We start from the raw sequence: 14,077 nt of genomic DNA, 5'->3' as shown, positions 1-14,077 counted from the left end.
TGGGCTTCTTACCAACAAGCAGCAGTTAAGACCTGTAGCTTTGGTCACAGAAATCTTCCTAAATAATTTAGTGTCAGCAATTGTTACACAATAGATCGTTGCAACTAAAGATCTGTGGTTGGCCAGCTTAAATGAAAAATAAATATATAAAAATGATAAGTTGTTTAGGTAGTTTTCCATGCATGCAAATTTAGGTCCTTGAAATTATATAAAAAAGATCCTCCTAAGGCATACCAGAAAGGTTTGTAAAATGCATAAATATATCAAGGCCATCTTGGTATTTATGGAAAAAAAGCACCTTACCTACCAGAAAACCAAGGAGTAAAAATATAAATAATTTATTTTCTCATTAAAAAAAAAAAAAAAAAAAAAACATGCAAAAGCCAAAAACGTGTTGGTTGTACACTATACATTCATAGCTGGGGTCAGTTTCATCAATGAGCTGGCAGTAAGCAGTCCATCATTTTTGTTACTGACGTTTATTTCCAGATTCTGTAAAAATGTCCTTTTCTTCAAAGTTTCCAAAATCACAGTGTTACTTGATGCAAGACTTATCCGAGTTCTAGAAGAGAAGGAAATGCAGACTGAGAACCAATTTGTATTATTGAAAACACATTCAATGCTGGAACATGGAACAAAAGTAATTATTAGCCCAATGCCATCACATAGGAGGCTTGTTGGCTCCCTTGGTTGTATTCTATGCACAAAGTTAAGCATCAACACACCCCCCTCCCACCCCGCGCTGCCTAAATCCAGCGATGTCCACAAGAGCCTTCCCTCTCCAGGGGAAATTGTACTCCTGTTTGGCTTCTGGCAGCTAAACAGTAGACAAAGGGTGCGGGGCGAGCCACAACGTTGTGCGTGACTGAACACACAGAGCCGCGGCTCGGGAGCGCACCTGCTCAAGCAGCTTGCTCTGGGGGCACCGGACAGGAGGGAGGAGCAGCACCAGCGTGGGACTCCAAAAAAGGAGGAGGATCCGTGCTGTTCTCTGCAAAACCACTGCACAGAGCAGGTAAGTATTACATGTTATAAAGAAAAAGAAACCCTTTAATAAAATCACTTTAAGGGAAAATTAGTGTTTAAAAAGTAAAAAAAAAAAAAAAAAAAAAAAAAAAACTAAAGGCACTCGTCTCCCCGCAGACAGACATAGGAATACACACGTAGGCATATGCATTACATGTGTATGCAACACATAGGGTATATATAATTCTAGGTCCCTCGTTTACAGTTAGCTCTAAATTGAAGAACTGTGAAACATTTAACCTCTTCCTGCCTGCGCTATGCTAGAGCATGGGCCTAAATTGCTGTGAGGGCGTCCATGTATGTCCTCCTGTGCTCGAGTGGCCTGCATGCATCCTGTGGGGCACACACGGCACACTCTGATCAGCATGTCAAGGAGACTCAGCTGATCCCAACCCCTTACCATGTGATCACCTGTCAGCCAATAACAGCTGATCATGTGATGTAAACAGACGGTAATCAGCTATTTTTTTCTCCTCACGCTGACAGCGCGAGGAGAAAACACCCCACCAATCACTGGCTACTGTCAGAGGGCCATTGGTCCCTCACACAGAGCCACCGCTGCCTATGTGTTCTCACTACTGCCACCTATCAATGGCCAACAGTGCCTTCTATCAATGCTCACCAGTGTCACCTATAAGTGCTGCCTATCAGTGTTACCTACCAGTGCCACTTATTAGTGCCCATCAGTGCATAAAGTTCCACTTTAACTGTGAACAGTTCACAATGACACAGCATGTCAAATAATGTGAATACGAAATTTGTTTTACAAAAAGAACAAAGAATGTGGCCTTGCAAAGTATACCAAATAACAAAAAGCTTAAAAGTAGTATGGCCAAACTTCTTTTGGGTCACAGGGGTGCACTTATTTCTGCACTTCTGTGACCCAGATTCAGCCAAGAGTGGGCTATAGCCCACTCCTAGCTGACATCACAGATTCAATCCAGACTCTGCAAGGAATCCAAGGTCTAAGGTTTAAGGTTGACAGTCACTGTTCTCTGCTCAGTGAAGACCGAGAAGTGAGCGATCGTTAGTCATGTGATCACTCAGTTCCAAGTCTTGGAGCTTGTGGGTTATGGCTGCAGTATTGGACTGATAATACAGCCATATAGGTGATATTGTATGCAATTTCCTGCACTTCTCCATTAACCAAAATAAGCTGCTGTGAAGTGCATGTACTTTCAAATGCCTGTGTGCACCTTCAAAATAAGTAAGCAGTCTTGGGATCCACATGTCCCAGCCCACTCAAATCTGCCGCCATGGTGTTGAAAAGTATCTACCTCCAACACATGCAAAGCCTCATTGTAAGGGGGTGGACTGAAATGGTAACAAAGTTTTCACACTGGAGCAGAATATGGGTCTTGCAATACGCTTACTGAAGGTATGTGTCGGCACATTAGACCCCTTTCACACCACACTGCCCTTTGCATCGGCGGTAAAACCCCGCTATTTTTAGCGGCGTTTTACCGCCGGATTTGCAGCGCATTTCGGGCGCTAGCGGGGCGCTTTTACCCCCACTAGCGGCCGCGAAAGGGTTAAAACCGCCGGCAATACGCCGCAATAGCGGCGTTTTGCCGGCAGCATTACAGCGCTGCCCCATTGATTTCAATGGGGAGCAGCGGTGGAGGAGCGGTAAACAAAGAAGCTGCTGGCAGGACTTTTTTCTGACGTCCTGCCAGCGCACCCTCTGGGCTTTCACACTACAAACAATGGTGCAGTTTCTTTAGGGCGGATTGCAGGCGCTATTTCTAATGCTATAGCGCCTGCAAAATGCCCTGGTGTGAAAGGGGTGTTAGAGACACGCACTTTATAGCTATGTCCAATTACAGGTAAACTGATACTTTCAGTCAGGGCTGTAAAAGGAACCATCCTTTAAAGAACTACAAATAACAAGTTTTTTGTTGCTGAAAGATGGGCTTTACAATATCAACCTGGAAAACAAACATTTTAAAAAGGTCTAGTTACCATTAAACCGGTACATAAGGAATCATGGCATTAGATAGATTTGAACCCAAGGTAAAATTCTTACCGTGGAGACTCAATTCCACTGTCTCCTGTAGTACTATGATTCTCATTAGGGTTGGACTCCAGTGGGCTGCTCTTTGCATTAAATAACTTCAGTGCATGCTCATAGCAGGCTTGCATTTCCCCAGGTAGCTGCTCTGGCTCCTCTGCATGTTTCTCATCACTTCCTTTAACGGATGTCTGCACAGTTTCTGCCATGGAATTGCAATCACTGGAATTGCAGTAGTCGAATATGCTGCCATCCACCAGCTCTGGAGGTGGAATAGACTCTGCAGTATCAACCTCCAGCTCAGGATGGTTGAGGAGATAGTGTGAAAATGGCTGGCTGGTGCTTGCTTTGATGTGCAGAGCAGGTTTAGTACAACAGCTTGAAGAGAACACCGAACGAGTGCAATCGTCTTGGGGTTTGCTACCAGAAGATGTACACCGATGTACAGGGGATCTCTTTGGCTCCCAGTGGCTTGCAGAAGTTTTGGATGCACCATGGCTTTCATCACGTACATTATTCCAATTAAGCGTATTCATATTTTGTATGCAAATTTCAAGATTCTGACATATCCCAACATGTTCATCAGTGTCATCTTCAATAGAGAAAGAGCAAGAAGCATCCTCGTTATCCACAACATTTTTGTAAATGGCCTGGTCACGTTCAGGATTTCCTTCTCTTTGAGAAAGGTGTGTTGAATATTTTGGTAAATCTTTAATGTTTACTCCACTGGCTGTACAATAGCCACTTTGTTCAGATTTTGCTTCCCCTAATGAACCAATGTATGGTTGCCCATAATGCTTTGAGGCATTAATGTTTCTACAAAGATTTGTTTGGCTGTGTTGTAAAGGTCCATGAATAGCTCTAATCTTACCACAGTAAAGGCCTGATGAAAAAGAGTTTCCTCTTTCGCTTTCCCAAGTCATGTCCGATTGTAAAGCCACATTAGTTTGATTGTCTCCAAAAAGAGGAGTCCCATCCTCACAAGACAGAGAACTCTGCTCTTTATTTTGTTTAAACTTGTCATCTATCCTTAGAGTACTGCACTGTGGGTAATTAGGAGGATATTCTGTCAAATCATCTTTATTATTAACAGGTACCATCTGATCCTGAAACAGCTCCTCATTATAATAATCATCTACAGGCCGCTCACTTTTAAAATGTTGTGTTCCAGCCTCGGCATTTGATCCTGGGCAGTCTAAAGATTTTGACCTTGGCAGATTTTTTCTATTTTTTCCAGAGTTGATTCTTTTCATCTCTTTTACAGATTTGTGTCCACTGATGTTACCGTTTTCCCTATAAGAAATACCCTCAAAAGGGTTTTGAATTTGCTTTTTATAAAGGACTTCATTTTTTTCAACATCTGCAGTAGCTGGAGTGAAGACGTCTGGAACCAGTATGTCATCCATTCCACCAGTCTGTTTAAAGGGCTTCTTTACATTAGTCTCTCCATGAAGAGCTGACCTTTGGACAGAGCTGTCCTTTTTGTTTTTTTCTTTACCGGCCTGAACTTTTTTATGGTACTTTGACATTCTACCGTTTTTCTTCTTATTGCCGCTTTTACCATTATGTCCATTTTTGTTTCTGATTATATCTGTTGAGGTCCCTTTACTAAAGTACTTTTTCTGTTCCTCCATTTTCTGCATCATCATTGTATGTTTTATCAAGTTGTCCACAGTAAGAATAGGATTGATGCGCTTAATTATTTCATGTTCTATATCACGCGGGATATTATCCAAGTTATCTTCATCTCTCACCGGCCACTCTTCCGGTGGAAACTGTGCAGAGAAGCTCCCTAGTTCTTTTTTGGATTTCTCTTTTTTAGAAACATTTCTCCAGAAGAGACTGATGCCAAATTTCTTATTGCATTTTTCTTTTTCTTTTAATGAGAGTTGTGGCTTTGTCTTAGCACATGTATGATGGTCCCGTGAAGTGGAGGTGGCTTGGTTTTGAACAGCTGTTTTTGAATCCTTGACACTTTTATGTTCCTTTGCATTACTCTCATTGATTGACTGCTGTCCTAGTATGTTCTGAGTGGAGTTTTCAGAGAAGCAGCTGCAAGAACGGCAGTGGGACACAGAGGGGACATGACCTTTGGTCAAGTCTGCACAGCTCTCCATGCTCACAAGATAAGTAACAGTTGGTGGAGAGGCGGAAATGTCTTCAGTTGCACCACACTTGTGTGAAAGTGGCTTTCTAGTGATGAAGTATGTCTGCGGAGTGACAATGAAATAACCCTCTCCAGTGTGGAAGATTTTTCTCTCTTTGATAAGCGTCCCAAGAGTAGAATAGAGAATTTCCTGGGATGGGGTTGCAATACCTACAAAAAAAAAAAAAAAAAAAATCAGCATTTAGTAAACTTGAAAAATGAACAAACCACCAATTCTTAAAGAGGAACTGCAGTCTGCGCAAATAATTTGCAATAAAAACATCTTTGCCATTCTGAAGCTTCCCTCCAACCACTTTGCATATTTTATATATACACTGCGATTCTCTACCTGCCAAATATGCTGCAAAAATCAACCTCCACCGAGTCTGACTGCAACCATTTTAACTGTGGGCAGCTGAAGCTGCTGCCTGTTTACTTCCTGGATTTACACAGGAGGCACACCTCCAGCTCTGCATATCTCATTGGTCCTCATGACTCAACCCCCCCGGCACGAGAGAGAGAGAGAGAGAGAGAGAGAGAGAGAGAGAGAGAGAGAGAGAGAGAGAGAGAGAGAGACAGAGAGAGAGACAGAGAGAGAGACAGAGAGAGAGACAGACAGAGAGAGAGACAGAGAGAGAGAGAGACAGAGAGAGAGACAGACAGAGAGAGAGAGAGACAGAGAGAGAGACAGACAGAGAGAGAGAGAGACAGAGAGAGAGAGACAGAGAGAGAGAGAGAGAGACAGAGAGAGACAGAGAGAGACAGAGAGAGAGACAGAGAGAGAGACAGAGAGAGAGAGACAGAGAGAGAGACAGAGACAGAGAGACAGAGAGACAGAGAGACAGAGAGACAGAGAGACAGAGAGACAGAGAGAGAGACAGAGAGAGAGAGAGAGAGAGAGAGAGAGAGAGAGAGAGAGAGAGAGAGAGAGAGAGAGAGAGAGAGAGAGAGAGACAGAGAGAGACTGAGAGAGACTGAGAGAGACTGAGAGAGACAGAGAGACTGAGCGACACTCTGCTCTCCAGTGTTTCTCTTTTTCCTCCCCACGAGGCAAGCAGGAAGGCCTGAAGCTGCCGAGAATGGAGCTGTGCCCAAGTCACTGCCAGTATGCAAGAGGTCATGAGACCCAGCAGTCTCATGATATACCTCAGGGAGGCTTCTCCTCCTTCGAGAAGGGTGATGACTGCATTCTGGACTTTCACTACCTTCTCTGTTGGTAGGAATACCCTTTGTGCCTGTGAGTCTATCAGGTAGCCTAGAAACAGCTTGGACTGAGATGGCGTCAGCGAAGACTTTTCTTGGCTGACCATCCAACCCAAGGTCTCCAGGGTCCCTAGCACGGTGTCCCTGTCCATCAAAGTTTGCGCCTGATCCACACTGTAGACCAGTGGATCGTCCAGGTAGGGTATCAAACCTATTCCCTGGAGATGCAAGTATGCTACCACCTCGGCCATTACTTTCGTGAAAACCCTTGGGCTGGCCGCCAGTCCAAAGGGGAGTGCTCTGAACTGCCAGTGTTCTACCTTCTGCATGCAAATCGCGAAGCGTAGGTATTTCTGGTGTTCTGGAGCAATGGGTATGTGTAGATATGAGTCTTTCAGGTCCAGAGTGACCATAAAAACTCCTGCCTGAAGAAGTTTCCTTACTGAATTAATACTTTCCATTCTGAACCTCTTGTGCAATAAGTAACGGTTGAGTCCTCTCAAATTTATTATCAACCGGATCTTGTCTGAGGGTTTCGGAACCACAAACACGTGGGAGTAAAAGCCCTGGGCCAACTGACTGGCTGGTACCAGAGCAATAACTTCTTGTTCTGACAGCTCTTGTATACTTCCCAGTAGACCCTCTGCCCTGGCCGGGTCCCTGGGGAGAAAGGTAATAATAAAATTCTGTGGGGGTAACCGCTGAAATTCTAGTCTGTACCCCTCTCTTAGAGGCTTAAAATATACGGACTCTGCATAACCTTCTCCCACTCGGAAAGGAACCTACAGAGCCTTGCGCCTACATTTACGGTGGCGTCATTTGGCTTCCTTATGGGAAGCTCCGGAACCGGAAAAAAGGATTGCACTTTTTTTCCTTTCCCTTTCCGAGATTCCACTTCTTCCTCTGGTCACTTCTGTTGAGTTTTTGACTGGGGGCCACGAAAAAAGCTCTTGCCCCTTTCCCTTTTGGGCTTCACTGGGAACTTCGTTCCCCTTTCAGTGGACCGGGATAGGACCTGATCCAGACCCGAACCAAATAGCAGGGAGCCCTCAAAGGGAATCCCGCATAAACGAGATTTAGAAGTGAAATCTCCGTCCCAGGTTTTTACCCATAGGGCCCTCCTAGCGGAGTTTAGAAGTGCTGCTGACTTAGCCGTGGTTCTGACAGTCTCCACTGCTGCATCTGCTACATACGCTACTGCTCTGCTGATTACATCCAGCGAGTCTACAATTTATTTAGTCTCTTTACTACGCGAGACGTGTTCCAGCAACCTGCCAAGCCAGGTGTGTGCATTTCTGGCTACACAGGCGGAGGCTAGGGCGGGAGCCATTGCCGCCGCATTCGCCTCCCAAGCCCGCCTGAGTAAAATCTCAGACTTCTTGTCCATCTGGTCCTGAATGCTTCCAGGATCCTCGAAGGACAGATCAGACCTTTTAGACACCTGTGCTAGGGCTGCGTCCAAACGAGGAGTCTTAAAAAACTTCTCCTCCTCCTCGTCCTTAAAGATGTACTAACCCAACGTACTACACGTAGCCTCAATTAAAAAATGTTTCAGTCACATATAGCTTTAATCTGCATATAAACAAAAAAAATTAAAAAAAACACAAAGTTTATATTTCAGTTTTAGGTGCACACCAGTTTGCACTTCTATTCCTTCCATGAGGCCATAAAGAAGTTGTCACTCTCTTCTAGTTACACGATACCAGTACTTTGTAATTTTTTTAATCTATTTGTATGGACTACTTTAAAAGAATATGCTAAAATGTTGTGTGCTATAAACCTGTTGCCACATTTTTAAAGGGCAGTTTCTACTTTTCTGGCGCTAGTTAAACCATTAAGTGCAGTTGTCTGATACATCCAAATTGATGCAGAGGTTTGTGTATGAAACATGGAGAGCTCAATTTGGTTTACCGCTCTGGGCAAGACTTGGATTACACATATTGTAAACAAAGTTAGCAAATGGTCAGCACCTGGGTAATGTTTTACCAGCTGCTCCATGAGGGATTCTTGTGTTACCAAATTCTGTGCGGCATTCATATCGGATATTGCACAGCATAAGACTTCAGCCAGAGGGATGAACTGAGACTGAGACACGGGGCTCATCTGTACTGGAGAAACATCACCTGCAATGAGAAAGAGAGAATGAATGAAACACTGCAACACAAAGGGCCTTCGGCGCCAACAATACGGTACATTATGTGATATGTCTAGTAACAAGTAAAAGGCATGCACGCACTGGCTGAATTTTAAAGCCCAAATTATTATTATTTTTTTTTTTTTTTTTTTTTTTTTTTTAACCTAAAAAGCACAGGGAAAGCGCTTATGTTTAAAGAGACGTGTAAAATCTAAAGCCACCCCCTGGCAGCTGTAATTTACAAATGCTATGTGTGTTAATACAAGACCTGGACCTGTCACAGGCACTTGCCAAACATGCCGACTATGCCTGCCTATTAGGCTACCCCCCAAATTGTGATCTTGATTCAACCCCCCGATGATCTATATTGCAGAGTTTGATGGTTCTTTCATATAACAAGTGGAAAGACTTATCTGATCACTCAGCTGTCAAAAGAAAAAACATCCAGGTAGTCTGCCAAGTTTTTATTATGAAACATTGTAACTAATGCCGCGTACACACGTATCAGACTATCTGGCAGACTTAGTCTGGTGGACAAACCGCCGGACTTTCCGAATGAGCTACCTGCCCCCACATGGCACTTTTGTGGCGGACTAGGTCTGGCGGACCAAGTCCGCCGGACTTCTGAAATGAACGGACTGGCCCACACACACGGAGGAAAGTCCGTTCATTTTGAGCGCGGCTCCATGTAGCCGGGACCAGTAAAGGAGGAGTCGCTGGCCCCGTCACCTGGTATGGACTTAAAGGGGAATCCCTATGCCGAAAAACGGCATGGGGTCCCCCCTCAGGTCCATATCAGACCCTTACTCGAGCACGCTACCCAGGGGACACGGCCAGCACAGAACTCCCACGATGCGCACTCACGGGAGCGTGCAACGCGGAAGTAAACAGGTCGTCCAGGGACGGCCTCCCGGCAATTAGCGTCCGCTCTGCAGCCATCTTTCGGCTAAAGCGTGGATGCCTAGTGGTTAAAGATGGTTTCCCATTCAAGATATAAAACTTTTGTTTATTTAGCTTGAAATGGAGCTTAGTTATGTAGCATGAGGCTGTATATTCTGCAATAGTTACATTTTTAGTAAACTCATTCAAGCTGAGATAACATGCACTGCACACAACACCGGGTCAGAGGAGGAGTTGCTGCGAGAGATTGCAGTTGCTCTTTAAAAATTAGAACTTAAAATCGAGTGGATTTAAATCAATCTATTTTACTAGTGATTTAAACCATGATTTAAATTCACTTTATTTAAATCAAATCCACCCTGCCCCTTAACCAACCAAAACGTATACATAGATGTATGGCGGAGGTACCGGTATCCAAGTTATTATATCCAATCAATACAATAAGATCCCGGCTTAGCCTTTGCTCCACACTTCTCAAAAATGTACTAAAACTAGCCAGCATACAGGGCCGTCTTTAAGGCAGGGCAAAAGGGGCAGCTGCCTTGGGCCCTGTCATTGTTGTGGGGCCCAAAGCAGCTGCCTCATACTTGCCAACTATCCGTTTACATAACCTTGAAGTTTTGTCCTCTGCTGCTACTAATGCTGCCCAACTCTGCCCTATTATTGTGTACAGATGACTCAACTGCAGACCTGTGTTTACATGTAAATAATGGCATTCATATGCCAATAAATGAGGCAAACTGCACTGATATGTAAATAAAGGCAGTGAGGAGAAGATGTGCTGTAACCTATAGCAGCCAGTGAGCAGTATTACTGTACAGCAATCTCTAGCAGCCAATCAACAAGCAGAAATGTGCTGTAACCTCTAGCAACTAATCAGTGAGCAGTAATGATCTGCTTTAACCTCTGGCAACTAATCACAATCGCTGCCTGATCTGACACAGTAAACTGATTTTAAGTCTAGCTGCTATTTATTGTATGTCTCAGAGAAGGTGTAGAGCAAAATTGCATGGGGGGAGGGGGGCCCTAAGAAAATTTTTGCCCAGGATCCAATATTAAAGACGGCGCTGCCAGCATGTACCAAATAATGAAATCTGATTTGGGTCAGCTGACCATTTACATGAGCCCTAAAAAGGAAAAAAAACAAAAAAAGTTTGTTGTATAGGTAAATTTGCTGATCAGACATTCATGGTGGCAGCCTCATCTAAGGTACAAAACCAGGATCAGCTAGGAAAATCCACAAAATCAACTGGTCAGCCAAGAGGGGGTGCATACATAAGCAGACTGCCCAAAGACATACAATTTGTAGATGCCAAAACTGTCCCGATCAGGCCAGTACTCAGCTATCTTAAAGGGTACCCCCACTTTCATGGGGAAAAAAAAAATAGCTAAAAAAATGATAAGCATATACAATTGCTACACAAGTCATATTGTAATTAACCACTTAAGCTCCGGACCATTTTGCAGCTAAAAAGGACCAAGCCCCTTTTTGTGATTCGGCACTGCGTAGCTTTAACTGACAATTGCGCGGTCATGCAGCGTGGCTCCCAAACAAAATTGGCGTCCTTTTTTTCCCCACAAATCGAGCTCCCTTTTGGTGGCATTTGATCACCTCTGCGTTTTTACGCTATAAACAAAAATAGAGCGACAATTTTGAAAAAAAAAAAAAAGCAATATTTTTTACTTTTTGCTATAATAAATATCCCCCAAAAATATATAAAAAAAAGTTTTTCCTCAGTTTAGGCCGATGCGTATTCTTCTACATATTTTTGGTAAATAAAAATAAATCGCAATAAGAGTTTATTGATTGGTTTGCGCAAAAGTGATAGCATCTACAAAATAGGGGATAGTTTTATGGCATTTTTATTCATTTTTTTTTTACTAGTAATGGCGGCGATCAGCGATTTTTATTGCGACTGCGACATTATGGCGGACACGGACAATTGACACATTTTTTGGACCATTGGCATTAATACATCAATCAGTGCGATTAAAAATGCACTGATTACTGTAAAAATGTCACTGGCAGTGAAGGGGTTAACCACTAGGGGGCAGTGTAGGGGTTAAGTGTGTTTTTTTTTTTTACTGTAGGGGGGTGTGGCTTGGCGTGTGACATCACTATTCATCTTTCCTTATGACAAGGAACAGACGATCAGTGACAGACTCAATAGGAAGCACGAGGAGAGATTTGTTTACACTACCTCCCCCCGCTCTTCAGCTTTGTGACCCGATTGCGGGACACCGGCGGCGATCGGGTCCCACGGCCATGGTCACTGAGCTCAGGACCAGGTTGCACGCGGCTGGGCACTTAAAGGGCAACGTACCTGTACGCGCTTGTGCCCAGCCGTGCCATTCAGCCGCCGTATATCGGCACGAGACGGTCCTTAAGTGGTTAAAAGCCAATACAATCTGAAGCTTTGATTTTCTGGGTGTGTTCTGTACATAAATGTACACCCTCCAGAAACATTTTCTGCTTGTTTGATTGGCTTTCTGATTTTCCCCAGAAGTCTGCACTAAGATACAAGTCAGATTTTGAGCGCGACACTACTAAGAGAGGTGACACGCCCCCCCCCCCCCCAAACAAAAATGTTATTTTCAGTGAGATACTGCTAAAAGACAATCACATCTGCAGGGATACAGACACTGTCACTTTCCTCATTAGAACCCTGAAAGTGCAGCAGCTGATGGGCATTAAACAATGTATTCACACCACTTTACACATTTATACAGAGAAACTGCTATGTCTCCAGATTACCATAAGGTAAGAATCCACAAAAAAAAAATTCCCTGCAATGTATATAGATCACCCAGAGGGAGAGGTCTCTCCCCCCTCTACAAAATTATGAGTCACTATTTAAAAGGTTTTAGGTTAGCCAGACATGGACATAACATCCAATGAAGTTTTTCAAACCAAAGTCCTTTTGTGATGCCGATTTCCCCAACTCCCGCTATCATGACTCAGAACGTCCCTACAGATTAGAGAGATTGTCAAAGCATTGCTCCTAAATATTTGCATTGTGGGCAATCCCCAATCACACATGACTGACCACCTTGAGAAATGCTTATGTAGTTCTTGTCACAAAACAATCTGCTGAGAGATACAACGGTGGAAATAGGATGGTCAACCTCCCACCTATTCCCAACATCTACAAAAAATAGTAAGACAAATAAATTCTGACAGCATAAAATCTGGAATAAATGGAAGCCACATGAATTCCAAAATGGCTTTTTTTTTATTATTGATCTAAAAAAGAAAAAAATTCCTAGGTCATGCAAAAACATTAATGTAATTATAAGCAGTACTTGATTAAGGGCTCAATGTGCCTGGAGCTCAGGATTATGTTGGGTTCATTATCATTTGTCTTGGTAATAAATTCAATTCCCCAGCATTGATTCCAGACATCCACAACAGTTTCATTTCCCTACACAGAGAGGCCCACCAAGGTTTCCTGAGGCCAATATGTCTGCTGTCGGGGGGGCAAGAAAAAAAACGAAAGCCGAGCTAGCAGATTGAATATCTGCATTTTACGTCATCCTCAAGTACAAGGAGTGTAAAACAGGTTTGTTTGTATGTTGCTCAAACACAGCCAAATATTATACTAATAAGTCTAGAACGTATTTTCAAATAGACACCAAAGACGTGTAGAACATAAACGCATGTTAAAATGCATTGTTTTTTTCTTGACAAATATCTACTTTCTAAACATTTGCCATAACAGGTTTTCGACAATTCCCAGTGTTTGTTTCGTTTCCCCAAATATTTCTTCATATTCATAATAATGAATTTACATCCGTTTTTTGACATTAGTGCATATATAGATTAAATTGCAAGCATAAAAATGTTATTCCAGGTCTGACCTAGAACTGAGGCCTGGCTATGAACATTCAAGCTGTAAACAGGGGCGGACTGACAACTCATGGGGCCCCCCGATCGGAGATTATGGGGCCCCCCAGGCAATTAGAGATTATGGGGCCACATAGTATACACAAACACACACACACACACAGTATACAATCACACAGGTTACACATACATGTACACGCAGTATACACAGATTTGTTTCTATTAGCTGAGAAGGTATTGGAGAGGTGGGGCAGCTATAATCTCGGGATTTTTAGACCAAAAGGATGTCGGTAAGGGACATTTCAGAGGCAGATTTAAAAAAAATAAAGATTTACACATACTGTCCCTGGTTTTACTGAGGCTGACAACCCTGATGGGGGGCCCCTAGTGGCCGGGGGCCCTTGGGCAGTGCCCAAGTGGCTGAATGGTCAGTCGGCCCCTGGCTGTAAAACAAAGCCCTGAGACCCCTGCAGCTACAGGCACTGCCGAGTTGTCCATCTTTAAACTTTACACCAGAAAGCACCAGGAGAGATCAGGCTCCATGCTTCACAATCACATATGTGCCGACTTGACTTGTCTCCAATCATTTGCACCAGCAATAGGATGCCACACTCCATGAAGATACCCTCTTCCCGCCAAGTAAATGCAAATATTGTGGCCTTAAAAAAAAAGTGCGTTTTCCATGCATACATGAGTCACTGTTTGTGCTGAGAGTGCACAGCACAAACTGAGCTCTTACCGAGAGAACAGGGTCTCATACTAAAAAGGGAACCAGGAGGCCTAGTACCTGATCATTGTGATAGCCTCTGATTG

The 14,077-nt window shown here is 43.5% G+C and overlaps 1 protein-coding gene across 1 annotated transcript in view; it reads right to left on the bottom strand.

Annotated features, from left to right (window-relative positions):
- Positions 1–357: 357 nt before the first annotated feature.
- The window catches only part of STOX1 (storkhead box 1), a 92,548-nt gene continuing 78,828 nt past the window's right edge, over positions 358–14,077 (bottom strand). The window contains exons 2-4 of the mRNA XM_077454286.1: positions 8,357–8,509; positions 3,053–5,354; positions 358–562 (exon numbers count right to left, since the gene is read on the bottom strand). Coding sequence (XP_077310412.1) covers positions 406–562; positions 3,053–5,354; positions 8,357–8,509 — 2,612 coding nt within the window. The 3' untranslated portion in view covers positions 358–405. The remainder of the gene's footprint in view (positions 563–3,052; positions 5,355–8,356; positions 8,510–14,077) is intronic.

This window comes from Lithobates pipiens, unplaced genomic scaffold (assembly GCF_037356315.1).
Source record: "Lithobates pipiens isolate NorthernLeopardFrog02 unplaced genomic scaffold, aLitPip1_a1.2 Scaffold_25, whole genome shotgun sequence".
In the NCBI taxonomy this organism is placed as follows: Eukaryota; Metazoa; Chordata; class Amphibia; order Anura; family Ranidae; genus Lithobates; species Lithobates pipiens.
The sequence above is the reverse complement of the archived record's forward strand: the minus strand, read 5'-3'. Positions and strand labels throughout refer to the sequence as shown.